The 27,466-nt window shown below is 38.5% G+C and overlaps 1 protein-coding gene and 1 pseudogene across 1 annotated transcript; both read left to right on the top strand.

Moving 5' to 3' along the window:
• Positions 1 to 20,688, top strand: part of LOC138930708 (endogenous retrovirus group PABLB member 1 Env polyprotein-like) — a 63,233-nt pseudogene extending 42,545 nt beyond the window's left edge.
• Positions 20,669 to 21,906, top strand: LOC138930217 (eukaryotic translation initiation factor 2 subunit 2). The gene has a single exon (XM_070289947.1). The coding sequence runs from the start codon at positions 20,791 to 20,793 to the stop codon at positions 21,790 to 21,792; it is 1,002 nt and encodes a 333-aa protein (XP_070146048.1). The 5' UTR covers positions 20,669 to 20,790; the 3' UTR covers positions 21,793 to 21,906.
• Positions 21,907 to 27,466: the final 5,560 nt, after the last annotated feature.

Genomic DNA, 27,466 nt, shown 5'->3' with positions numbered 1-27,466 from the left:
CTTTGAAAAAGTTGCAAGAGAAAGAAAATTTTCAAACTCAATCTACAAGGCCACCACAACCCTGATACCAAAACCAGACAAAGATACCATGAATAAAGAAAATTACAGACCAATATCATTGATGAACACTGATGCAAGAATCTTGAACAAAATATAGCAAACAGAATACAACAGAACATTAAAAGGATACTTTACGATCAAGTGGTATGTATCCCAGTGATGAATGTTTCTATAGTATACATGAAATAATCAGTGTGATATAACACATTAACAAGTTGAAAGATTAAAAAAAACATATGATTATCTCAGTAAATGCAGAGAAAGTCTTTGAATACATTTAACACCCATTTATGATAAAATATCTTCTGAAAATGGGCATAGAAGGAACCTACTGCATCATCAGAAAGGCCATATATGACAAGCCCACAGTAAACATTATTTTCAACAGTGAAAAACTGAAAGCATTTCCTCTGAAATCAGATAAAAATAAAGGTTGCCCACTATCACCATTATTACTCAATATTATTTTGAAAGTCCTAGCCACAGCAATCAGATAAGAAAAGAAGATAAAAGAATCTAGAATGGAAAAGAAAAAGAAAATCACTTATGGTTTGAAGATGCCATGAATCTACATATATAGAAAACTTTAAAATACCACCAGGAAATTACTAGAGCTTCCCAATGAATTGAGTAAAGTCACTAAATATAAAATTAATACAGAGAAATACCTGGCTTTCTTATAAACTTACAATGAAAAATCAGAAAGAGACACTAAGGAAATAATTCCAATCACCATGCAAGAAAAAGAATAAAATATCTAGGACTAAATCTACCTCAAAAGACCTCCATGCAGAAGATGGTTAGACACCAATGAGAGAAATCAAAGACAACGCAAAAAAATATACATGCTTTGGACTGGAAGAATCAATTCTGTAAAAATGTATAATACTCAAAGCAATCTACAGATTCAATGTAAGCTCTATCATATTATCAATGACTTTATTCACAGAACTAGAATTAAACACTTCAAAATCTGTATCAATTCAGTGCATTTCAGTTGTTCAGTCTTGTCTAACTATTTGTGACCTCATGGACTGCAACACGGAGAAGGAAATGGCACCCCACTCCAGTACTCTTGCCTGGAAAATCCCATGGACAGGGGAGCCTGGTGGGCTGCAGTCCATGGGGTCGCTGGGAGTCAGGCACTACTGAGCGACTTCACTTTCACTTTTCACTTTCATGCATTGGAGAAGGAAGTGGCAACCCACTCCAGTATTCTTGCCTGGAGAATCCCAGGGACAGAGGAGCCTAGTGGGCTGCCATCTCTGGGGTCGCACAGAGTTGGACACGACTGAAGCGACTTAACATAACATAGCATAGGACTGCAACACGCCAGACCTCCCTAGTGAAGTCACTCAGCCGTGTCCGACTCTTTGTGACCCCGTGGACTGTAGCCTACCAGGCTCCTCTGTCCACGGGATTCTCCAGGCAAGAATACTGTAGTGGGTTGCCATTTCCTTCTCCAGGGGATCTCTCCGACCCAGGGATCAAACCTGGGTTTCCCACATAGGAGGCAGACGCTTTAACCTCTGAGCCACCAGGGAAGCCCCACCTCCCTGTCCATCACCAAATCCTGGAGTTTGCTCAAACATATGTCCACTGAGTCAGTGATGCAATCCAACCATCTCATCCTCTGTCATCCCCTTCTCCTCCTACCTTCAATCTTTCCCAACATCAGGGTCTTTTCAAATTAGTCAGTTCTTCACATCAGGTGGCCAAAGTATTGGAGTTTCAGCTTCAGCATCAGTCCTTCGAATGAATATTCAGGACTGATTTCCTTTAGGATTGACTGGTTGGATCTCCTTGCAGTCCAAGAAACTCTCAAGAGACTTCTCCAACACCACAGTTAAAAACCATAAAATCTTCAGTGCTCAGCTTTTGTTATAGTCCAATCCTCACTTCCATACATGATTACTGGAAAAACCAAGCTTTGACTAGATGGACCTTTGTCAGCAAAGTAATATCTCTGCTTTTTAATATGTTGTCTAGGTTTGTCATAGCTTTTCTAGCAAGGATCAAGCATCTTTTAATTTCATTGGTGTAGTCACCATCTACAGTGATCTTGGAGCCCAAGAAAATAGTCTGCCACTGTTTCCATTGTTTCCCCATCTAATTGCCATGAAGTGATGCCATGATCTTAGTTTTATGAATGTTGAGTTTCAAGCCAACTTTTTGACTCTTCTCTTTGACTTTCATCAAGAGGCTCTTTAGTTCTTCTTTGCTTTCTGCCATAGTGTGGTGTCATCAGCGCATCTGATGTTATTGATATTCATCCTGTCTATCTTGATTCCAGCTTGTGCTTCTCCCAGCCCAGCATTTAAAAGGAGTACATCAAGGCTGTATATTGTCACCCTGCTTATTTAACTTATATGCAGAATACATCATGAGAAACGCTGGACTGGAAGAAACAAAAACTGGAATCAAGATTGCCAGGAGAAATATCAATAACCTCAGATATGCAGATGACACCACCCTTATGGCACAAAGTGAAGAGGAACTAAAAAGCCTCTTGATGAAAGTGAAAGAGGAGAGCGAAAAAGTTGGCTTAAAGCTCAACATTCAGAAAACGAAGATCATGGCATCTGGTCCCATCACTTCATGGGAAATAGATGGGGAAACAGTGGAAACAGTGACAGACTTTATGTTTTTGGGCTCCAAAATCACTGCAGATGGTGATTGCAGCCATGAAATTAACAGACGCTTACTCCTTGGAAGAAAAGTTATGACCAACCTAGATAGTATATGTGGGGAGGGAGGTGGGAGGGGGGGGTCATGTTTGGGAACGCATGTAAGAATTAAAGATTTCAAAGTTAAAAAAATAAAAAATAAATGAAAAAAATAAAATAAAATAAAAAGCAGAGACATTAATTTGCCAACTAAGGTCTGTCTAGTCAAGGCTATGGTTTTTCCTGTGGTCATGTATGGATATGAGAGTTGGACTGTGAAGAAGACTGAGCACCAAAGAATTGATGCTTTTGAACTGTGGTGTTGGAGAAGACTCTTGAGAGTCCCTTGGACTGCAGGGAGATTCAACCAGTCCATTCTGAAGGAGATCAACCCTGGGATTTCTTTGGAAGGAATAATGCTAAAGCTGAAGCTCCAGTACTTTGGCCACCTCATGCGACAAGTTGACTTATTGGAAAAGACTGATGCTGGGAGGGATTGGGGGCAGGAGGAGAAGGGGATGACAGAGGATAAGATGGCTGGATGGCATCACGGCCTCGGACGTGAGTCTGAGTGAACTCCGGGAGATGGTGATGGACAGGGAGGCCTGGCGTGCTGCGATTCATGGTGTCACAAAGAGTCGGACATGACTGATTGACTGAACTGACCTGATGCTGCATAAAAGTTAAATAAGCAGGGGAACAATATATATCCTTGGCATATTCTTTTCAAATTTGGAACCAGTCTACTGTTCCACACCAATTATAACTGCTGCTTCTTGACCTGCATACAGATTTCTCATGAGGCAGGTCAGGTGGTCTGGTATCCCCATCTCGTGAAGAACTGTCCACAGTTTGTTGTGATCCACACAGTCAAAGGCTTTGGCATAGTTGATGAAGAGGTAGATGCTTTTCTGGAATCAATTTTTTTTTTAATGATCCAACAGATGTTGATAATTTGATCTCTGGTTCCTCTGCATTTTCTAAATTCAGCTTGAACATTCGGAAGTGATCAACAGTTTGATCACTTAGGTTCATGTACTGTTGAAGCCTGGCTTGGAGAATTTTGAGCATTACTTTGGTAGCGTGTGAGATGAGGGTAATTGTGTGGTGATTTAAACATTGTTTGGCACTGCCTTTCTTTAGTATTGGAATGAAAACTGACATTTTCCAGTCCTGTGACCACTGTTTTCTTTCCAAAATTGCTGGCATATTGAGTACAGCACTTTCACAGCATCATCTTTTAGGATTTCAAATAGCTCAACTGGAATTCCATAACTTCCACTAGCTTTGTTCATAGTGATGCTTCCTAAGGCCCACTTCACTTTTCATTCCAGGATGCATGGCTCTAGGTGAGTGATCACACCATCAGGTTATCAGGGTGATTAAAATTTATTTTTGTATAGTTCTTCTGTGTATTCTCAACACCTTTTCTCAATCTATTCTGTTTCTGTTAAGTCCGTATCATTTCTGTCCTTTATTGTGCCCATCTTTGCATGAAATGTTCCCTTCTAAGCTCTAATTTTCTTGAAGAGATCTCCAGTCTTTTCCACTTTATTTTCTCCTCTATTTTTTTGCATTGATCACTTAGGAAGGCTTTCTTATCTCTCCCTGCTAGTCTTTGGAAGTCTGCTTTCAGATGGTTATATCTTTATTTTTCTCCTTTGCCTTTAGCTCCTCTTCTCTCAGCTATTTGTAAGCCCTCATCAGACAACAATTTTACCTTTTTTAATTACTTTTTCATGGGGATGGTCTTGGTCACTGCCTCCTGTACAATGTCACGAACCTCTGTCCATAGTTCTTCAGGCACTCTGTCTATTGAATTTAATCCTTTGAATCTATTTTTCACTTCCATTGTAGAATCATAAAAGATTTGATTTAGGTCATACCTAAATGGCTTAGTGGCTTTCCCTTCTTTCTTCAATTTAAGTCTGAATTTTGCAATAAGGAGTTCACGATCTGATCCACAGTCAGCTCCCAGTCTTGTTTTCGATGACTCTATAGAGCTTCTCCATCTTTGGCGCAAAGAATATAATCAATCTGATCAGCTGGTGATGTCCATGTGTAGAGTTGTCTCTTAAGTTGTTGGAAGAGGGTGTTTGCTATGACCAGTGCATTCTCTTCACAAAATTCTGTTAGCCTTTGCCCTGCTTCATTTTGTACTCCAAGACCAAATTTTCCAAGGTATCTCTTGACTTCCTACTTTTGCATTCCAGTCCTCTATGATGAAAAGGAAATCTCTTTTGGGTGATGGTTCTAGAAGATCTTTTAGGTCTTTACAGAACCATTCAACTTCAGCTTCTTTGGCATTAGTGTTTTGGGCATAGACTTGGATTATTGTGATATTGAATGGCTTGCCTTGGAAACGAACAGAGATCTTTCTGTCATTTTTGATATTGCACCCAAAGATTGCATTTCAGACTCTTTGGTTGACTATGAGGACTATCCCATTTATTCCAAGAGATTCATACCCACAGTAGCAGATTTAATGGTCATCTGAATTAAATTGGCCCATTTCAAAATTTGTATGGAAACACACACCAAAAAACTTGCAAAAGGAATCTTTAAAATAATGGAGCTGGAAGAATCATATTCTTGACTTCAGACTATAACAAAGTTACAGTTATCAAGACAGTATGGTTCTGGCAAAAGAAGAGAAATACAGACCAATAGAACAAGATAGAAAAACCAGAGAAAAACTTTAGCATATATGTGAACCTTATCTTTGACAAAGGAGGTAAGAATATACAATGAAGAAGAAAATAAACCTCTTCAATAAATTTTGTGCTGAGAAAACTGGACAGCTAAGTGTAAAAGCATGAAATTAGAACAGTTCCTAACACCATACACACAAAAATTTTTCAAAATATATTAAAGACATTAAGACTTAAATCCAAGGCCTAAATTTATAATGCTCTTAGAGGAAAACATAGGCAGAACACTCTTTCATATAAACCACAGCAAGATTCTTTTTGAGCCACCACCTAGAGTAGTGGACATAAAAACAAAAATTAAAAAATGGGACCTAAATAAACTTAGAAGCATTTGCACAGTATAGGAAAATTATAAACAAGATGTAGAGACAACTCTCAGAATGGGAAAACATAATTGCAAATGAACCAACTGACAGAGTATTAATCTCAGAAATGTATAAACAGATCATACAGCTAGCTTACTGTCTGAAAAGCAAACAAGCCAATCATGAAATTGGCAGAAGAACTGACAAACATTTCTCCAAAGAAGACATAAAGATGGACAACAAATACATGAAAAGATGCTCCACATCACTCATTATTAGAGAAATACAAATCAAAGCTTCAATGAAGTATTACTTTGCACAAGTCAGAACACCATCAAAAAAAATCTACAAACAACAAATACTGGAAAGGATGTGTAGAAAAGGGAACCCTCCTATACTGTTGGGAGGAATGTAAAATTATACAGCTATTATGGAGAACAGCAGGGAGTTTTCTTAAAAAAAAAAATACTAAGAATAAGTCTGCCATATGACCTAGCAAAATCACTACTAGGCATATACTCTGTGAAATCCACAATTCTAAAAGTCACATGTACTACAATGTTCATTGAAATAATATTTACAGAAGCCAGGAAATGGAAGTAACCTAGATATTGATCGAGAGATGAATGCATAAAAAAAGTTGTGGTACACATAACAATTAATACAACTTACCCATAAAAAGGAATGAATTTCCTTTTTATGAGGTGGATGAACTTAGAGCCTGCCATAAACAGTGAAATAAAACAGAAAGACAAAACTGAATATTGTATTTTGATACATACATACATATGAAATCTAGAAAAGTGTAACTGATAAACATATTTGTAGAGAAGGAATGGAGATGCAGACCTAGGGAATGCACTTTTGGACACTGTGTAGGAAGGAGATGGTGGGACAAACTGAGAAAGTAACATTGACATATATGTAATATTATGTGTGAAATACATAGCTAGTGGAAAGTTTCTATATGACACAGGCAGAACAGCCTGGTACACTGTGATGACCTAAGAGGTAGAATGGGGAGAGTGGAGGAAGGCTCAGTGAGGAGGGGATACACACACACACACACACACACACACACACACAAAATAATTTGAGATTGGATGCAACCTCTCTCATTTTTGACAGTGTGATCTTGGTTTGTTTCCAAGGCAAACCATTCAACATCACTGTGATCCAAGTCTAAGTCTCAACCACTAATGTGGAAGAATCTAATTGAACAGTTCTCTGAAGACCTACAAGACCTTCTAGAACTAACACACACACACACACTCACACACACACACACACACAGACACAGACACAGACATACAGACACACAGACACACAGACACACACACACATATATATATATATTCATCGCAGGGGATTAGAATGCAAAAGTAAGAAGACAAGAGATGCCTGGAATAACAGTCAAGTTTGACTTTGGAGCACAAAATGAAGAAAGGAAAAGGTTAACAGAAAATTGGCAAAAGGACACACTAGTTATAGAAAACAACCTCTTCCAAAAACACAAGAGACGTCTCTACACATGAACATCATCATATGCTAAAAAATGAAACCAATTGATTATTCTTTGTGGCCAAAGATGGAGAAGCTCTCTACAGTCAGTACAAAGAAGACCAGGAGATGACTATAGTTCAGATCATGAGATTTTCATCACAAAATTTAGGCTTAAATGAAGAAAGTAGAAAAAAAGCACTAGGCAATTCATGTATAACTTAAATAAATCTCTTATGATTATGCAATGGGAGTGATAAATAGATTCAAGGAATTAAATCTGGTAGACAAAAATTGCCTGAAGAACTATGGGTGCAGGTCATAAGGTTGTACAGGAGGTCGCAACCAAAATCATCACCAGGAAAAAGAAATGCAAGAAGGCAACTAATTGTCTGATGAGGTTTTACAAAGAGCTGAGGAAAGAAGAGGTGTAAAAGGCAAGGGAGAAAGGGAAACATACATCCAACTTAATGCATAGTTTGCAAGAATAGCAAGGAGAAATTTTAAAAAAAAAGGTTTCTTTTTTTTTTTTTAGTTTTTTATTTTTAAAATTTTAAAATATTTAATTCTTACATGTGTTCCCAAACATGAACCCCCCTCCCACCTCCCTCCCCGGTTTCTTAACTGAGCAATTCCCAAAGAAAGACAATGCCAAAGAATGCTCAAACTACTGCACAACTACACTCATCTCACACGCTAGCAAAGTAATGCTCAAAGTTCTCCAAGCCAGGCTTCTACAATATGTGAACTGTGAACTTCCATATGTTCAAGTCGGTTTTAGAAAAGGCAGAGGAATCAGAGATCAAATTGCCAACATCCGCTGGATCATGGAAAAAGCAAGAGAGTTCCAGAAAAACATCTATTTCTGCTTTATTGACTATGCCAAAGCCATTGACTGTGTGGATCACAATAAACTGCGGAAAATTCTGAAAGAGAAGGGAATACCAGACCACCTGACTTGTCTCTTGAGAAATAAGTATGCAGATCAGGAAGCAACAGTTAGAACTGGACATGGAACAACAGACTGGTTTGATATAGGAAAAGGAGTATGTCAAGGCTGTATATTGTTACCGTGCTTCTTTAACTTATATGCAGAGTACATCATGAGAGATGCTGGGCTGGATGAAACACAAGCTGGAATCAAGATTGCTGGGAGAAATATCAATAACCTCAGATCTGCAGATGACACCACCCTTATGGCAGAAAGTGAAGAGGAACTAAAAAGCCTCTTGATGAAAGTGAAAGAGGAGAGTCAAAAAGTTGGCTTAAAGCTCAACATTCAGAAAACGAAGATCATGGCATCTGGTCCCATTACTTCATGGAAAATAGATGAGAAACAGTGGCAACAGTGGGTGACTTTATTTTCTTGGGCCCCAAGATCACTGCAGATAAGATGCTTGCTCCTTGGAAGAAAAGTTATGACCAACCTAGATAGCATATTAAAAAGCAGAGACATTATTTTGCCAACAAAGTTCCAACTAGTCAAGGCTATGGTTTTTCAAGTAGTCATGTATGGATGTGAGAGTTGTACTGTAAAGGAAGCTGAGTGCTGCAGAATTGATGCTTCTGAATTGTGTTGGAGAAGACTCTTGAGAGTCCCTTGGACTGCAAGGAGATCCAATCAGTCCATCCTGAAGGAGTTCAGTCCTGGGTGTTCATGAGAAGGACTGATGTTGAAGCTGCAACTCCAACATTTTGGCCACCTGATGTGAAGAACTCATTCATTGGAAAAGACCCTGATGCTGGGAAAGATTGAGGGCAGGAGAAGGAGACAACAGAGGATGAGATGGTTGGATTGCATCACCGACTCAATGGACATGAGTTTGAGTAAACTCTGGGAGTTGGTGATGGACAGAGAGGCCTGGCGTGCTGCAGGCCATGGGGTCACAAAGAGTCGGACACGAATGAGTGGCAGAACTGAACTGAACTGAAAGTGAACAATGCAAAGAAATTGAGAAAATAAATAGAATGAGAAAGACTAGAGATATCTTCCAGAAAATTGGAGATATCAAGGGAATATTTCATGTGAAGATGGGCACAATAAAGGACAAAAATGGGAAAGACCTAACGAAGCAGAAAAGACTAAGAGGAGGTAGCAAGAATACACAGAAGAACTATACAAAAAAGGTATTAATAACCCAGATATTCATGATGGTGTGGTAACTTACCTACAGCCAGATATCCTGGAATGTGAAGTCAAGTGGACTTTAGGAAGCATCATTATGAACAAAGCTAGGGGAAGTGATGGAATTCCAGTTGAGCTATTTCAAATCCTAAAAGATGCTGCTGTTAAAGTGCTGCACTCAATATGGCAGCAATTTTGGAACGCTCAGCAATGACCACCAGATTGGAAAAGATCAGTTTCTATTACAATCTCAAAGAAGGGTAATAACAAAGAATGCTTAATCTATGGTTTAACTGAGCTCATTTCACATGCTAGTAAGGTAATTTCTCAAATCCTCTAAGCTAGGCTTCAACAGTATCTGAACAGAGAATTTACATAGGTACAAACTGGATTTAGAAAAGGAAGAGGAACCAGAGATCAAATTGCCATCATTTGTTGTATTATAGGAAAAGCAAGACAATTCCAGAATAATATCTGCTTCTGCAGTATTGACTACACTGAAGCCCTTGAGTGTGTTGATCACAACAGACTGTACAAAATTCTTAAAGATATGGGAATACCACATCACTATTTCCATCTCCTGAGAAACCTGTATGCAGGTCAAGAAGCAATAGCTAGAACAAGACATGGAAAAATTGACTGTTCAAAGTTGGGAAATGAATATGACAAGGATGTACATCATCACCCCGCTTATTTAACTTATATTCATAGGACATCATGCGAAATGCTGGACTGGGTGAATCACAAGTTGGAATTAAGTTTTCTGGGATATATATCAACAACCTCAGATATGCATAAGTTACCACTCTAATGTTAGAAATTGAAGAGGAATTAAAATCCTTCTTGATGAAGGTGAAAGAGGAGAGTGAAAAAGCTGGCTTAAAACTCAACATTCAAAACAGAAAGATCATGGCATCCAGTCCCATCACTTCATGGCAAATAGAAGGGGAAAAAGTGGAAACAGTAACAGACATTATTTTCTTGGTGTCCAAATCACTGCACATGGTGACTGCAGTCATGAAATGACTTTTTGGAAGATGCTTGCTTTTTGGAAGAAAATTTATGATAACTAAGACAGCATATTAAAAAGAAGAGACATCATTTTGCCAACAAAGGTGTATATAGTCAAACCTATGGTTTTTCCAGTAGTCATGTTCGGATATGAGACCTGGACCATAAACAAGGCTAAGCCCCAACGAATTGATGCTTTTGAGTTGTGGTGGTGAAGAAGACTCCTATGTACTGTAAAGAAATCAAACCAGTGAAGTCTAAAGGAAATCAGTCATGAATATTCATTAGAAGAACTGATGCTGAAGCTGAAACTCTAATACTTTGGCCACCTAATGAATAGAGCCAGCTCATTGGAGAAGACCCTCATGGGAAGATTGAAGGCAAAAGGAGAAGAGGGTGAAAGAGGATGAGATGGTTGAACAGCATCACTGACTTGATGAACATGAGTTTGAGCACAGTCTAGGAGACAGTGAAGGACAGAAAAGTGTGGCATGCTGCAGTCCATGGGGTCACAGAATTGGGCATGACTTAGCCACTAAACAACAAATATATAATTATGATTGAAACATATCTTTGTATGGTTGAAACCAACACAATATCATTAAGCAGTTTTCCTCTAATTAAAAAATAAATTTACAAAAGACATATGTACACCAATATTCATTGCAGCACTGTTTACAACAATCAGGATATGGAGTCAACCTAGATATCCATCGACTGATGAATGGATAAAGAAGTTAATATACATACACACACACACACACACACACACACACACACACACACACTTTGGAACACTACTCAGCCATAAAACAAATGCGAATTGAAATAGATGAACCTAGAGCCAGTTATATAGATTGAAGTAAGTCAGAAAGAGTAAAACAAATATTGTATATTAATTCATCTATATGGAATTTAGAAAAATTAGTATTGATAAACTCATTTGTAAACAAGGAGTAGAGATGCAGATGTAGAGAATGGACTTGTGGACACAGTAGGGGAAGGAGAAAAGTGAAAGTGAAAGTCACTCAGTCGTGTCCGACTCTTCGTGATCCTATGGACTATACAGAGTCCATGGGATTCTCCAGGTCAGAATACTGAAGTGGGTAGCTGTTCCCTTCTCCAGGGGATCTTCCCAACCCAGGGATTGAGCCCAGGTCTCCCGCATTGCAGGCAGATTCTTTACCAGTTGAGCCACCAGGGAAGCCTGAGTGTTGGACTAATTTAAAGAGCAACATTGAAGCATGGACTTTACCACATATTAAACAGATAGCTAGTGGGAAGTTGCTGTATAACATAGGGAGTTCAATGCTGTACTCTGTACAACCTAGAGGAATGGGATGTGTTGGGAGGGTGGGAGGGATGTTCAGAAGGATGGGACATATGTACATGTATGGTTGATTCACATTATTTTGGAGCAATTATCCTCCAATCAGAAATAAATTTTTTAAAAAAACTAAACAACAAGGGAAAAGTAAAAATATATGCAAGGGAACCTTAAGGTTTTCAGTGGATTTTTCAGCAGAAACTCTGCAGGCTCGAAGGTAATGGCATGATATATATAAAGTGGTGAAAGGGGAAAAAAAAAAAAAAGAAAAACTACAACAAAGTAAACTCTAGCTTGCAAAACCATTGTTCAGATTCAAAGGAATAATCAAAAGTATTAGAGACAAGCAAAAGCTAAGAGAACACAGCACTGACATAACAGAGTTACAGTAAATTCTAAAGGAACTTATTTTGTATTTCCCAGGTTTGTCTGTGATGGAGTTTTTATTATTTTTTTCAATTTATTTATTTTAATTGGAGGCTAATTACTTTACAATATCGTGGTGGTTTTTGCCATACATTTACATGAATCTGCCATGAGAGTTCATGTGTTCCCTATCCTGAACCTCCCTCCCACCTTCCTCCCCATCCCATCCCTCAGGGTCATCCCAGTGCACCAGCCCTGAGCACCTTGTCTTTTGGAGAAGAAAAACAAAAAATGACACCAGAATTAGAATGAAGAACATTGCAGTGAGGAAGCTCACCAGTAAAGGTAAACATAATGTATAGGTAGCAAATCATCCACACACAAGCCGTATCAAAACCATCAATCATGAGAAGAAGCTGCAAGATAGTGTAAATACATTTGAAACTAATAGATAATCGAATTAAAACAATCTTGTAAATATACAGAATTACTGTTATATCAAAACTATATGGGAATGGCAAACCAAAAATCGACAATGACAAACACACACACAAAAGAAAAAGGCAATCCAAATACACCATGAAAGATAGACATTAAATCACAAGAGAAGAGGACAAATGAGAAAGGGAAAAAGAACCTTCAAAAATCCAAAATACTTAAGAAAATGTTAATAAGAATTCTTATATCAATAATAACTGATATCAATAATCAATATTAAAATAATAGATTAAATGCATCAACCTGAAACATTGACTGAATGGATACAATAAAGACCAGTATCTACAAGAGATTCAATTCAGATCTAGGGACATATACAGACTGAAAATGTTGCATGAAAATGGAAATCTAAAAAAGTTGGAGGAGTAATACTCATATCACACAAAATAGACTTTAATAGAAAGACACATACGAGAAACAAAGGACGCTACATAATGATCAAAGAATCAATCCAAGAAACTATAACAATTTAAAATATGTATACAGTCAACAAGGGAGCATCTCAATATGTATGATAAATGCCAACACTATAAAAGAAATTGACAGTACCGGAATAACAGTGGGGTACATTAATACCCCACTTTCACCTATGGACAGATCATCCAGATAGAAAGTGAATTAGGTAACACAGATATTAAATGACATATTAGATCACATGGACTTAATATACATTTATAGAACATTCCATTGGAAAGCAGCTCTTTACACTTTCTTCCCAAATGCCCATAAAACATTCTCCAGGATAAATCACTTTTGGGTCACATATCAATCTTCTATATTGTTAAGAAAATTGGAATCATACCAAGCATCTTTCCCAACCACAGCAATACGGGATTAAAAGTCAGTTAGAGGAAACCAAAGTGTTAAAACACAAACAAGTGGAGGCTAAAGAATATGTTGCTGCTGCTGCTGCTGCTAAGTTACTTCAGTCGTGTCTGACTCTGTGCGACCCCATAGATGGCAGCCCACCAGGCTCCCTCATCACTGGGATTCTCCAGGCAAGAACACTGGAGTGGGTTGCCATTTCCTTCTCCAATTCATGAAAGTGAAAAGTGAAAGTGAAGTCGCTCAGTCGTGTCTAAACAACAAATGGATAACTGAATCAAAGAGGAAATAAAAAAATACCTGGAGACAAACAACAACCAACACCATGATCCAAAATTTGGAGACATACCAAAAGCAATTCTATGAGTGAAGTTTGTAGCAATAGAATCTTACCTCAGGAAAGAAGAAAAATACCAAATAAGCAAACACCTTACTTCTGAAGCAACTAGAGAATGAGGAGAAAACAAAATCCAAAGTTAGTAGAAGGAAAGAAATAAAGCTCCCCTAACAAACTGAGCCACTTGGGAAGCCCATGAAAATAAGAGCAGAAATATAGGTAAAATAGGCAAGAAAGAGAAAGAGAGAAGTCACTCGGTCATGTCCAACTCTGTGACTCCATGGACTATAACTGACCAGGCTCCTCCATCCATGGGATTTTCCAGACAAGAATACTGGAGTGGGTTGCCATTTCCTTCTCCAAATATAGTCAAAGAAAACTATATAAAAATCAATGAAACTAAAAGCTGGTTCTTTCAAAAGATAAAATGGATAAATCTTCAGCTAGATGCACCAAGAAAAGAAGAGTGAGGACTCAATTATATAAAATTAGAAACGAAAAACAGATGATAGCTTAAAGAGAACAAGATGGCGGAGGAGTAGGTAGATGTGGAGTACATTTCTCTCCATGGATACATTAGGAATGCACCTTCAGACACAGAAGTGCATACAGAACACCAGCTGAGAGGAGAGAGGAGTAAACGACCACCAGAAAAAAATGTATAGAACCATGCAAAACTTGGTAGGATGAAGGAACTTGGGGGAAGGACTGGACCTGCCCTCAGTAGATGGGGGAACTGAAGCAGGGGTTCAAACTTCATATAAGGGCAGTTGTCTAAACCAGAGGAGAAACATTTAAGGCTGAGAGTGAAAGAGCTGATTTGTGGCAGGCTAAATGGAAAGAAAATCAGACAGTCGTTGTCACAGCCATATGTATCCTGGACAGGACACAGGTCCCCTAGAAGGTGCAGCAGCTGGGAGCTGGACAGTAAGAATTTCAGAGCAATCTCAGGGTGGGGGCTGCTGTTGACTGCAGACAGACGGGCCAAGGGGATGTGAGGGAGGATTGTGGTGGGAATTGCCTGTGGAGGAAAGCCAGACAGACATGGAAGCAAGGCAATACTGCTGAGTCACACATAGGGGGTGGAGCCATCATTATAACTTCTCTCTCTCCACACCCCAGCATTAGCAAATGAACAACAGAAGCTGGCCCATCAAGTGCCTGACACACTGAACTACACAGTAAGATCCCACACAGGGTGCCCATTTAAGCGCCTGACACTCTGATCTACAGGGTCAGATCACAGCCAGTGGGGACACTCTATGTGCCTGATGCACCAAACAACAGAGAAGGACCCCAGGCAAGGGAGCCCTCTAAGTACCTGAACAGGCAGAACTAGGGAGAAAGACTGGCCAAAGAGGCCTTCTTATTGCCAGCTACCAGAGGTTCAAAAAAAGACTCTGATTGGGATGTAACTCCTGCGACTGAGGCAGTACATGTCCCTGCATACTTGGTACCACCAGGGTTCTGACGACCAAGCAGCTGTGTCACCTTCATGCTCAACTATCACTGGGGCAGAGCTGCCAAAAGCAAAAAAAAAAAAAAAAAAAAAGGCTTGCATCTATGCATGTGAGGTTGCTTCAGTCATGTCCAACTCTTTGTACCCTGTGGACTGTGGCCTGCCAGGCTTCTCTGTCATGGGAGTTCTCCAGACAAGACTACTGGAGAGTACTAGCCAGTACTGGTTACCATACCCTTCTAGAGCACTGTATTTCCTGCTGCCCTAGCTGCCAACTCCCGAGTACCTGGTGCTGCCAAAACCCCTGCGACCCAAGCAGCTGCACCACCTCCACATTTGGCCCTCACTGGAGCAGACCCAAGTTCTCCAGGGCAGCCTCAGGAGCAAACCCCAGTTGACAAACCATATGCAGAGGTGGAAATAAAACCACAATTAAAATTCAAGGTCAGTGTGGCTAAGGAAGAAGACCCAAAACCTTCCCCAAAGCTATACAAGCTGCAGATTGAATCCACATGATCAACTAGGCAGACTCTGTGTCTATAGAATATATAAAAGGACACTGAGAGCTACCACAAAAGAAACTGCACTAGCTCTGATAGCTGTGGACATTGGAGGCAAGAACACACAGGTGTAGGACCACATTAGAATCTGAGCTGCCCTCACAGCAGGTCCAGAGACCAGCACAGTTTTGGAGGGCATCCTAGGGAGGTGAGGTGGACTGTGACTTCCAGAGAGGGAAAGGACCCTGACAGGAATGACTCAAGGAAAACATTTATTATTCTTATATTTTGACTTTTTCTGTATTTACTTTTGGATTTTCCGTCTCTTTTTCCTTTTTTGTCCCCCTCTGCTGTAGTTGTCAATTTTATTAACACTATGGAAGCTAATTAAGCTTTTGAATTTTTTTTAATAATACATTTTTTTTTGTTGTTCTAAACCTCTGCCTCTATGTTGGGCTTTTGCAGTTCTGTGGAATTTTCCTTCTTTTTTTTTTTTTTCTATTATTTTTTCTTAACTTCAATTTTTAATTTTTTGAACCTATTATCATTTTCTACAGTTATTCCTTTGTTTGCTATTCCTACTGTTCTCTACCCCTTTCAGTTAAATTTTAATGAATATAAATATTCTTTATCTACCTCTATTTAACTTTGCATATCTATTCTTTCTATTCTTTCTTTCTTTCTTTACTTTCCTCTCAACATATTTGTTAGTTTTGTTTTCATTAATTTACTCCCCCGCTTGGCACCTTGCTTTAGTTTTGTTTTCCAGTTTGTGCTTTAGTTAGTTTTGTTCTTAACTGTTTCACATAATTTTTTGTTTCATTTGTTCACTGGGTGAGTTTAATCTGCTTAATTTTTCTTGGACTGTTTTGATTTTGCTTATGGGTGTGTGTGTATATATATATATTCCAACATTTTAATTATTATTTGCCTGATTTTGTAACTGCCACTTGTTTGGGGTTCATCTTTGGTTTCTAATTCTGGGGTATTTGTTTTGGGTAATCACGCTTAATGCCATAACAAACCACTTGTGGAATCTTCGTTCCTGACCAGAGATCAAGCCCTGGGCCTTTGGCGTGGGAACACTGACTTCAAGACCCTAGAATACCAGAGAACCAAACCTAGGGAGTATCAAATAGTTAGAAGTACCACAAAGGAAACCACTGGAATACAAGATCCTGCATCACCCAACCACCAGTAGCACCCTGAGGAGTAGCACCTCATCCAAACAACAAATAAAACAAAAAACCAAACCTAATCACCAGCAGACAGGATTACCACCTCACCCAGCCTTGCCCAGCAGATGATAAAACAAAAACAAAAACAAAAACCTGAGTACAAATCTCACCCTATACGAAGCTTACACAAACTACTGGACCAACTTTAGCACAGCAGAAACCAAAAGGAAGAAAGAACTCAACCTTGAAGCCTGGGAAAAGGAGACCTCAAACACAGTAAGTTAAAAAAAAAAAAAATGAAATGGCAGTGAAATACTTCACAAATGTAGGAACAAATTAGAAACACAGAAGTTCAAATAAATGAAGAAGAAATAGGCAAACTACCTAAAATATAATAGAGAATAATGATAGTAAAAATGATCAAAAACCTTGAAAACAAAAATGGGGAAAATACAAGAATAAATTAACAAAACCTAGAAGAATTGAAGAATAAATATACAAAGACAAACAACACAGCTACTGAAATTAAAAATACTCTAGAAGGAATCAATAGCAGAATATATAAAGCAGAAGAATGAATCAGTGAACTGGAAGAGAAAATAGTGGAAATAACTTCTGAAGAGTAGAATAAAGTAAAAAGAATGAAAAGAACTGAGGACAGTCTCAGAGTCCTCTGAGACAATATCAAATGCACCAACATTTGAATTATAGGGGTCCCAGAAGAAGAAGAGAAAAAAGAAGGGTATGATAAAAATTTTGAAGAGATTATAGTTGAAAATTTCCCCAGCATAGAAAGGGAAATAGTCAACCAAGTCCAAGAGACATAAAGAGTTCCATAAAGGATAGACTCAAGGAGATACATGCCAAGACATGTACTAACTTAAAACTAACAAAGATTAAACAGAAAGAATAACAAAAGCAGCAAAGGAAAAGCAACATATACAAGGGAAACCTCATACGTTTAACAGCTGATCTTTCAGCAGAAACTCTGAATGAAAGGAGGGAATAGCAGGGTATATTTAAAGCACTGAAAGGGGAAAATCTACAACCAAGATTACTCTGCCTGGCAAGGCTCTCATTCAAAATTGATGGAGAAATCAAAAGATTTTCAGACAAGCAAAGTTAACAAAATTCAGTACCACTAAAACAGCTTTACAACAAATGATACAGGGACTTAAACAGGAAATACAAAAGGAGAAAGAGATCTACAAAATCAAATCTCAAGAATGGCAAAACCAATACCATATTGTAAAGTAATTAACCTCCAATTAAAATAAAAAAAAATTAAAAAAATAAAATGGCAATAGGGACATATATATCAATAATAACTGTAAATGTAAATGGATTAAATGTGCCAACCAAGAGACACAGACTTGCTCAATGGATATAAAACAAGACCCATATATATGCTGTCTCCAAGAAATCCACTTCAGATCTCAAGACACATATAGATTGAAAGTGAGAGGATGGAAAAATATATTCCATGAAAATGGAAAGCAAACGAAAGCTAGAGTAGCAATCCTCATATAAGACAAAATAGACCTTAAAATAAAGAATATTACAAGAGATAAGGAAGGACACTACATAATGATCAAGGAATCAATACAAGAGAAAGACATAACAATTGTAAATGTCTATGCATCCAACATAGGAACACCTCAATAAATAAGACAAGCACTAAGAGGCATAAAAGGAGAAACTGACAGTAGCACAATCATAGTAGGAGACTTTAACACCCCACTCACACCAGTGAACAGATCACCAAAAGAGAAAATTAACAAGGAAATACAAGTCTTAAATGATATATTAGATGAGATAGATCTCATTGATATCTTTAGTGGTTCCATCCAAATTCAGAAGAATACACCTTCTTATCATATTTACATGGAACATTCTCCAGGATAGACCACATCTTGGGTCACAAATCAAACCTCAGTAATTTTAAGACAGAAATGGTATGGACCTGACAGAAGCAGAAGGTATTAAGAAGAGGTGGCAAGAATACACAGAAGAACTGTACAAAAAAGATCTTCACGACCCAGATAATCATGATGATGTGATCACTCATCTAGAGCCAGACACCTTGGAATGTGATGTCAAGTGGACCTTAGAAAGCATCACTATGAACAAAGCTAGTGGAGGTAATGGAATTACAGTTAAGCTGCTTCAAATCCTGAAAGATGATGCTGTGGAAGTGCTGCACTCAATATGCCAGCAAATTTGGAAACTCAGCAGTGGCCACAGGACTGGAAAAGATCAGTTTTCATTCCAATTCCAAAGAAAGGCAATGCCAAAGAATGCTCAAACTACCACACAATTGCACTCATCTTACATGCTAGTAAAGTAATACTCAAAATTCTACAAGCCAGGCTTCAGCAATACGTGAACCATGAACTCCCTGATGTTCAAGCTGGTTTTAGAAAAGGCAGAGGAACCAGAGATCAAATTGCCAACATCCGCTGGATCATGGAAAAAGCAAGAGTTCCAGAAACACATCTATTTCTGCTTTATTGACTATGCCAAAGCCTTTGACTGTGGATCACAATACACTGTGGAAAATCCTGAAAGAGATGGGAATACCAGACCACCTAACTTGCCTCTTGAGAAATCTGTATGCAGGTCAGGAAGCAACAGTTAGAACTGGACACGGAACAACAGAGCAGTTCCAAATAGGAAACGGAGTGCGTCAAGGCTGTATATTGTCACCCTGCTTATTTAACTTCTATGCAGAGTACATCATGAGAAACGCTGGACTGGAAGAAACAAAAACTGGAATCAAGATTGCTGGGAGAAATATCAATAACCTCAGATATGCAGATGACACCACCCTTATGGCAGAAAGTGAAGAGGAACTAAAAAGCCTCTTGATGAAAGTGAAAGAGGAGAGTCAAAAAGTTGGCTTAAAGCTCAACATTCAGAAAACCAAGATCATGGCATCTGGTTCCATCACTTGATGGGAAATAGATGGGGAAACAGTGGAAACAGTGGCAGACTTTATTTTTGGGGGCTGCAGATGGTGACTGCAGCCATGAAATTAACAGACGCTTACTCCTTGGAAGAAAAGTTATGACCAACCTAGATAGTATATTCAAAAGCAGAGACATTACTTTGCCGACTAAGGTCCATCTAGTCAAGGCTATGGTTTTTCCTGTGGTCATGTATAGATGTGAGAGTTGGACTGTGTAGAATGCTCAGCGCCAAAGAGTTGATGCTTTTGAACTGTGGTGTTCGTGAAGACTCTTGAGAGTCCCTTGGACTGCAAGGAGATCCAACCAGTCCATTCTGAAGGAGATCAACCCTAGGATTTCTTTGGAAGGAATGATGCTAAAGCTGAAGCTCCAGTACTTTGGCCACCTCATGTGAAGAGTTGACTCATTGGAAAAGACTCTGATGCTGGGAGGGATTGGGGGCAGGAGGAGAAGGGGACAACCAAGGATGAGCTGGCTGGATGGCATCGTGGACTCGATGGACGTGAGTCTGAGTGAACTCCGGGAGATGGTGATGGACAGGGAGGCCTGGCATGCTGCGATTTATGGGGTGGCAAAGAGTCGGACATGACTGAGTGACTGAACTGAACTGAATTTTAAGAGAATCAAAATCATTTCCAGCACCTTCTCCAGCCACAATGTTATGAGACTAGATATCAATTACAAAAAATAAAAATAAAAAACGAAAAAACACAAACACATGTAGATTAAACAGTATGTTTCTAAATAACCAACAGGTTACTGAAGAAATCAAAAGAGAAATCAAAAAATTTCTAGAAACAAATGACAATGAAAATATGACAACTCGCCCTTTCGCTGATGCAAGAGCCTAGTGCGGTGGTGGGAGAAGTGTCGGCAGGAGCAGCGCTGAAGCCGGGGCCTGGGGCTGACCCGTCAGACTTTCCGTCCGTGCCGAGCCCACTCGAGCCGCAGCCATGTCCGGGGACGAGATGATTTTTGATCCTACTATGAGCAAGAAGAAAAAGAAGAAGAAGAAGCCTTTTATGTTAGATGAGGAAGGGGATGCCCAGACAGAAGAAACCCAGCCCTCAGAAACAAAAGAAGTGGAGCCAGAGCCAACTGAGGACAAAGATGTAGAAGCTGATGAAGAAGACAGTAGGAAAAAAGATGCTTCTGATGATCTAGATGATTTGAATTTCTTTAATCAGAAGAAAAAGAAGAAAAAATCAAAAAAGATATTTGATATTGATGAAGCTGAAGAAGGTATAAAGGACCTTAAGATTGAAAGTGATGTTCAGGAACCAGCTGAACCAGAGGAAGATCTTGACATTATGCTTGGCAATAAAAAGAAGAAAAAGAAGGTTGTCAAGTTCCCTGATGAGGATGAAATACTAGAGAAAGATGAAGCTTTAGAAGATGAAGACAGCAAAAAAGATGATGGTATCTCATTCAGTAACCAGACAGGCCCTGCTTGGGCAGGCTCAGAAAGAGACTACACATATGAAGAGCTACTGAATCGAGTGTTCAACATCATGAGGGAAAAGAATCCAGATATGGTAGCTGGAGAGAAAAGGAAATTTGTCATGAAACCACCACAGGTCGTCCGAGTAGGAACCAAGAAAACTTCTTTTGTCAACTTTACAGATATCTGTAAACTATTACATCGTCAGCCTAAACATCTCCTTGCATTTTTATTGGCTGAATTGGGTACAAGTGGTTCTATAGATGGTAATAATCAACTTGTAATTAAAGGAAGATTCCAACAGAAACAGATAGAAAATGTTTTGAGAAGATATATCAAGGAATACGTCACCTGTCACACGTGCCGATCACCAGACACAATCCTGCAAAAGGACACCCGACTCTATTTCTTACAGTGCGAAACTTGTCATTCTCGATGCTCTGTTGCCAGCATCAAAACTGGCTTCCAGGCTGTCACGGGCAAGCGAGCACAGCTCCGTGCCAAAGCTAACTAATTTGCTAATCACCACTGATTTTGCAAAGTGTGTTGTGGAGATTTGGCTGGACAGGTTTACCATCAGAGTGGATAAACCACTGTATTAAAAACAAGATAGAAAAGCTGCCAAGTTCTTTGGCGTGTGGCTGGTTGGTCTGAAATTCTTGCAAGATGCCATTGCTGAAGCTGTCGACATACTCATTGCCTACTTTAACAACTGTCAGAGAAACATGATGGGGTAAGGTGGTGCTTTTTTAAAATCGTTCATAGACTTCTGTAAAATGCAAGATAAATTAAAGTTATTATAACAGTGATTCTTTCAAAAAAAAAAAAAAAGAAAATATGACAACTCAAAACCTATGGGTTGAGTCAAAAGCACTTCTAAGTGAGAAGCTTATAGCAATGCAATCCTACCTCAAGAAACAAGAAAAACATTGAATACACAGCTTAACTTTACACCTAAAGCAACTAGAAAAAGAAGAACAAAAAAAAAATAGCAGAAGGAAGAAATCATAAAGATCTGGAGCAGAAATAATTGAAAAAGAAATGAAAGAAGCAATAGAAAATATAAATAAAACTAAAATCTGGTTCTTTGAGAAGATAAATAAAATTGACAAACCTTTAGCCAGACTCATTAAGGAAAAAAAAAAAAAAAGAGAGACAAGAATCAAATCGACAAAATTAGAAATGAAAAGGGAGAGGTTACATCAGACAATGTAGAAATATAAAGGATTATGAAACGAATCACCAGTCCAGATTCGATGCATGATACTGGATGCTTGGGGCTGGTGCACTGAGACGACCCAGAGTGATGGTACGGGGAGGGAGGAGGGAGGGGGGTTCAGGATGGGGAACACGTGTATACCTGTGGTGGATTCATGTTGATGTATGGCAAAACCAATACAATATTGTAAAGTAGTTAACCTCCAATTAAAATAAATAAATTTATATTTTAAAAAAATAGAAAAAAAAGACACTTATGAACAACTATATGGCAACAAAATGGATAACCTGGAAGAAATGCACAGATTCTTAGAAAAGTTCATTCTTCCAGGACTGAACCAGGAAGAAACACAAATTATGAACAACCGAATTACAATCACTGAAATCGAAACTGTGATTTAAAAAATCTCCCAAAAACAAAAGTCCAGGACCAGATGGCTTCACAGGAGAATTCTGTCAAGCAAATATTTAGAGAAAAGCTAATGTGTATCCTTCTAAAACTCTTTCAAAAAATTACAGAGGAAGGAATACCTACAGACTCATTCTACAAGGCCAACATCACCCTGATACCAAAACCAGACAAGGATAACACACAAAAAGAAAACTACAGGCCGATATCATGAATGAATATAGATGCAAAAACCTCAAGAACATGTTAGCAAACAGAATTCAAAAACACATTAGAAAGTTAATATGCCATGATAAAGCTCAGTTTATTCCAGGGATGCAAGGATTCTTCAATGTATGCAAATCAATGAATGTGATACACCATATTAACAAATTGAAAGATAAAAACCATACTATAACCTCAATAGATGCAGAAAAAGTTTTTGACAAAATTCAGCACCCATTTATGATTAAAATGATTTATAAATTGGGCATAGAAATTTAGGTAGTCAGAATAGGAAAAAGGAGTCTGAAATGACAGTGCTTAAAAGAAAAATAAGGGAGAAGCCTGTGAAAACAGAACAAAGGAAGGTCCAAGGACCAGAGCGAGGACTTCAGGTAAAAGAAACAACCCCTGGCTAGCCCAGATTGCATAGGGCAGGCTCAGGGGGAGGAGTAGAAACATATAAAAAGAGGAGCCAAAACAGAGCTGTGGGCTTCTCTTCTTAGTCTTTTAGCCACCCTCATTTTGCACTCCTTTTTCCTCTTCTAACTAACACCATAATGTCGGAAGTGTGTAATTTCCTTGGTTCTGTCTCGCCACAGCCAAACTCTGAAGTGACAGATGAATCAGTGTTAACAGTTCAATTTATTAGGAAAAAACAAAGGATAATACACCTTGAGGTGTGAGGGCAGGCTGACTCAGAAGATGTGAAAAGAAGAGAAGCTGCTGGCTCAACTTTGGCTCCTCTTTTTGTGCCTTTTCTCCTCCCCCTGATTGGGCTAGTCAGGAGGGCTGTTTGTTTTACCTGAAGTCCTCACTCTGGTCCTTGAACCTTCTTTTGCTATATTTTCTTGAGCTTTTTTCTTCTTTGGCTTTTCAGTTCAGTTCAGTTCAGTTCAGTCGCTCAGTCGTGTCCGACTCTTTGCAACCCCATGAATTGCAGCACGCCAGGCCTCCCTGTCCATCACCACCTCCCGGAGTTCACTCAGACTCAAGTCCATCAAGTCAGTGATGCCATCCAGCTATCTCATCCTCGGTCGTCCCCTTCTCCTCCTGCCCCCAATCCCTCCCAGCATCAGAGTCTTTTCCAATGAGTCAACTCTTCGCATGAGGTGGCCAAAGTACTGGAGCTTCAGCTTTAGCATCATTCCTTCCAAGGAAATCCCCAGAATGGACTGGTTGGATTTCCTTGCAGTCCAAGGGACTCTCAAGAGTCTTCTCCAACACCACAGCCCAAAAGCATCAATTCTTCAGCACTCAGCCTTCTTCACAGTCCAACTCTCACATCCATACATGACCGCAGGAAAAACCATAGCCTTGACTAGATGGACCTTAGTCGGCAAAGTAATGTCTCTACTTTTGAATATACTATCTAGGTTGGTCATAACTTTTCTTCCAAGGAGTAAGCGTCTGTTAACTTCATGGCTGCAGTCACCATCTGCAGTGATTTTGGAGCCCCCCAAAATAAAGTCTGCCACTGTTTCCACTGTTTCCCCATCTATTTGCCATGAAGTGATGGGACCAGATGCCATGATCTTCGTTTTCTGAATGTTGAGCTTTAAGCCAACTTTTTCGCTCTCCTCTTTCACTTTCATCTAGAGGCTTTTTTTTTTTTTAATCCTTTTTCCTACCCTAACTACCTAATACTAGGAACCTACCTAAACATAGTAAAAGCCAATAATGATAAGCCTACAGCAAACACTATTCACAATTTTGAAAAACTGAAAGCATTCACCCTAAGATCAGGAACAAGACAAGGGTTTTCACTTTCACCACTATTATTCAACATAGTTGTGGAAGTCCTAGATACAGGAGTCAGAGAAGAAAGAGAAATTAAAAAAGTGAATATCAGAAAAGAAGAATTAAAACTCTTACTATTGGCAGATGACATGATACTATACATAGAAAACCCAAAGAAATTATCAGAAAATTACTAGAGCTAATAGATGAATTTAGCAAAGTGGCAGGATACAAAAATCAATGAACAGAAATCACTTGCATTTCTATATACTAACAACAGAAAATCAGAAAGAGAAATTAAGGAATCAATCCCATTTACCATTGAAACAAAAAGAATAAAACATCTAGGAACAAACTTACCTAAGGAGACAAATAACTGTACACAGAAAATTATAAGATACTAATGAAATAAATAAAAGATGACATAAACAGATGGAGAGATATTCCATGTTTTTGGGTAGGAAGAAACAATATTGTGAAAGTGACTATACTAGCAAATTCAATATACAGATTCAATGCAATCCCTATCAAATTACCAATGACATTTTTCACAGAACTAGAACAAAAATGTTCACAATTCATATGGAAACACACAAGATCCCAAATTGCCAAAGCAGTCTTGAGAAAGAAGAATGGAGGAAGACGAATCAATCTTCTTGACTTCAGATTATACTACAAAGCTAAAGTCATCAAGATAGTATGGTATTGGCATGCAAACAGAAATATAGACCAATGGAATAAGATAGAAAGCCCAGAAATAAACCCATGGACGTTAGAGAACCTTATTTTTGAGAAAGAAGGCAAGAATATACAATGGGGCAAAGACAGCCTCTTCAATAAATGGTGCTGGGAAAACTGGACACCTATAAGTGAAAGAATGAAATTAGAACACCTCCTACACCATACACAAAGATAATCTCAAAATGGATTAAAGACCTAAATAGACTGGAAACTCTTAGAGGAAAACATAGGCAGAACACTCGATGACATAAATCAAAGCAAGCTCCTCTATGACCCACCTCCTAGAGTAATGGAAATAAAAACAAAAGTAAGCAAATGGGACATGGTTATACTTAAAAGCTGTTGCACAGCAAAGGAAACTATGAAGTGAAGTGAAGTCACTTAGTCTTGTCCGACTCTTTGCGGCCCCATGGACAGTAGCCAACCAGGCTCCTCCGTCCATGGGATTTTCCAGGTAAGAATACTAGAGTGGGTTACCATTTCCTTCTCCAGAAAATTTTCCCAACTAAGCAAGGTGAAAAGACAACCCTCAGAATGGGAGAAAATAATAAATGAAACAACTGACAAAGGAATGTAAATTGATATAGCCACTATGGCAGACATTATAGAGATTCCTTTAAAAAAACAGGAATAAAACCACCATATGACCCAGCAATCCCACTCCTAGGCATATACCCTGAAGAAACCAAAATTGAAAATGACATATGTATCTCATTGTTCATTGCAGCACTATTTACAATAGCTAGAACATGGAAGCAACCTAGATGCCCATTGACAGATGAATAGATAAAGAAGTTTTGATACATATACACAATTGAATATTACTCAGCAATAGAAAGAAACACATTTGAGTCAGTTCTAATGAGGTGGATCAGCCTAGATCTTATTATACAGAGTGAAATAAGTCAGAAAGAGAAAATAAATATCATATACTACATGCTGCAGTCCATGTGGTCACAAAGAGTTGAACACAACTGAGCAACTGAACTGAACTAAATGCATATATATTGAATCTAGAAAAAAGGTACTGAAGAATTTATTTGCAGGGCAGCAGTGGAGAAACAGACATAGATAATAGGCTTATGGACATGGGGAGGGGGGAGGAGAGGGTGAGATGTATGGAAAGAGCAACATAAAAACTTACATTACAATATATAAAATAGCCAATGGGAATTTGCTGTATGTCACAGGAAACACAAACAGGGGCTCTGTATCAACCTAGAGGTGTGGGATGGGGAGGGAGATGGGAGGGAGGTTCAAAAGGGAGGAGATATATGTATACCTATGGCTGATTCATTTTGAGTTTTGACAGAAAACAACAAAATTCTGTAAAGCAATGATCTTTCAATTAACAAAGAAAGATGTTAAAACCAACATCACAAATAAATACAAATAGTCATAAGAGACAACTACAAAAAATATATACCAATAAAATAGACAACCTAGAAAAAATGGAAAAATTATTTAAAAAGATGCAAACTTCCAAGACTGAACCCGGAAGAAAAATAAAAATATAAATAAATCAAATAACAAGTACTCAAATTGAAAGAGTGATTAATAAAAATTCCAACAAACAAAAATCCAGTACCAGATGATTTCACAGGTGAAGTCCATGAAAGAATTGTAGACTAGTTAACATCTAAATTTCTGAAAGTTTTCCAAAATTTTCAGATGAAGGAACATATCAAAGTTATTCTATGAGATCACCATCTCCCCATCACTAAAACCAGACAAAGATACAACAAAAAAGAAAATTTCAGACCAACATCATTGATGAACATGTATGCAAAATCCTCAACAAAGTACTAGCAAATCAAATCCAACAGTACATTAAACGGATCATACACCTTAATCAAGTGGAGTTTATCTCAAGAAAGCA

Source organism: Ovis canadensis, chromosome X (genome assembly GCF_042477335.2).
Source record: "Ovis canadensis isolate MfBH-ARS-UI-01 breed Bighorn chromosome X, ARS-UI_OviCan_v2, whole genome shotgun sequence".
NCBI lineage: Eukaryota > Metazoa > Chordata > Mammalia > Artiodactyla > Bovidae > Ovis > Ovis canadensis.
Note: the sequence above shows the minus strand (reverse complement) of the source record. Positions and strands in the feature narration are given on the sequence as shown.

Excerpts from the sequence above, each read along its gene's own strand:
- LOC138930217 (XM_070289947.1), top strand. The coding sequence starts at position 20,791 with ATGTCCGGGGACGAGATGATTTTTGATCCTACTATGAGCAAGAAGAAA.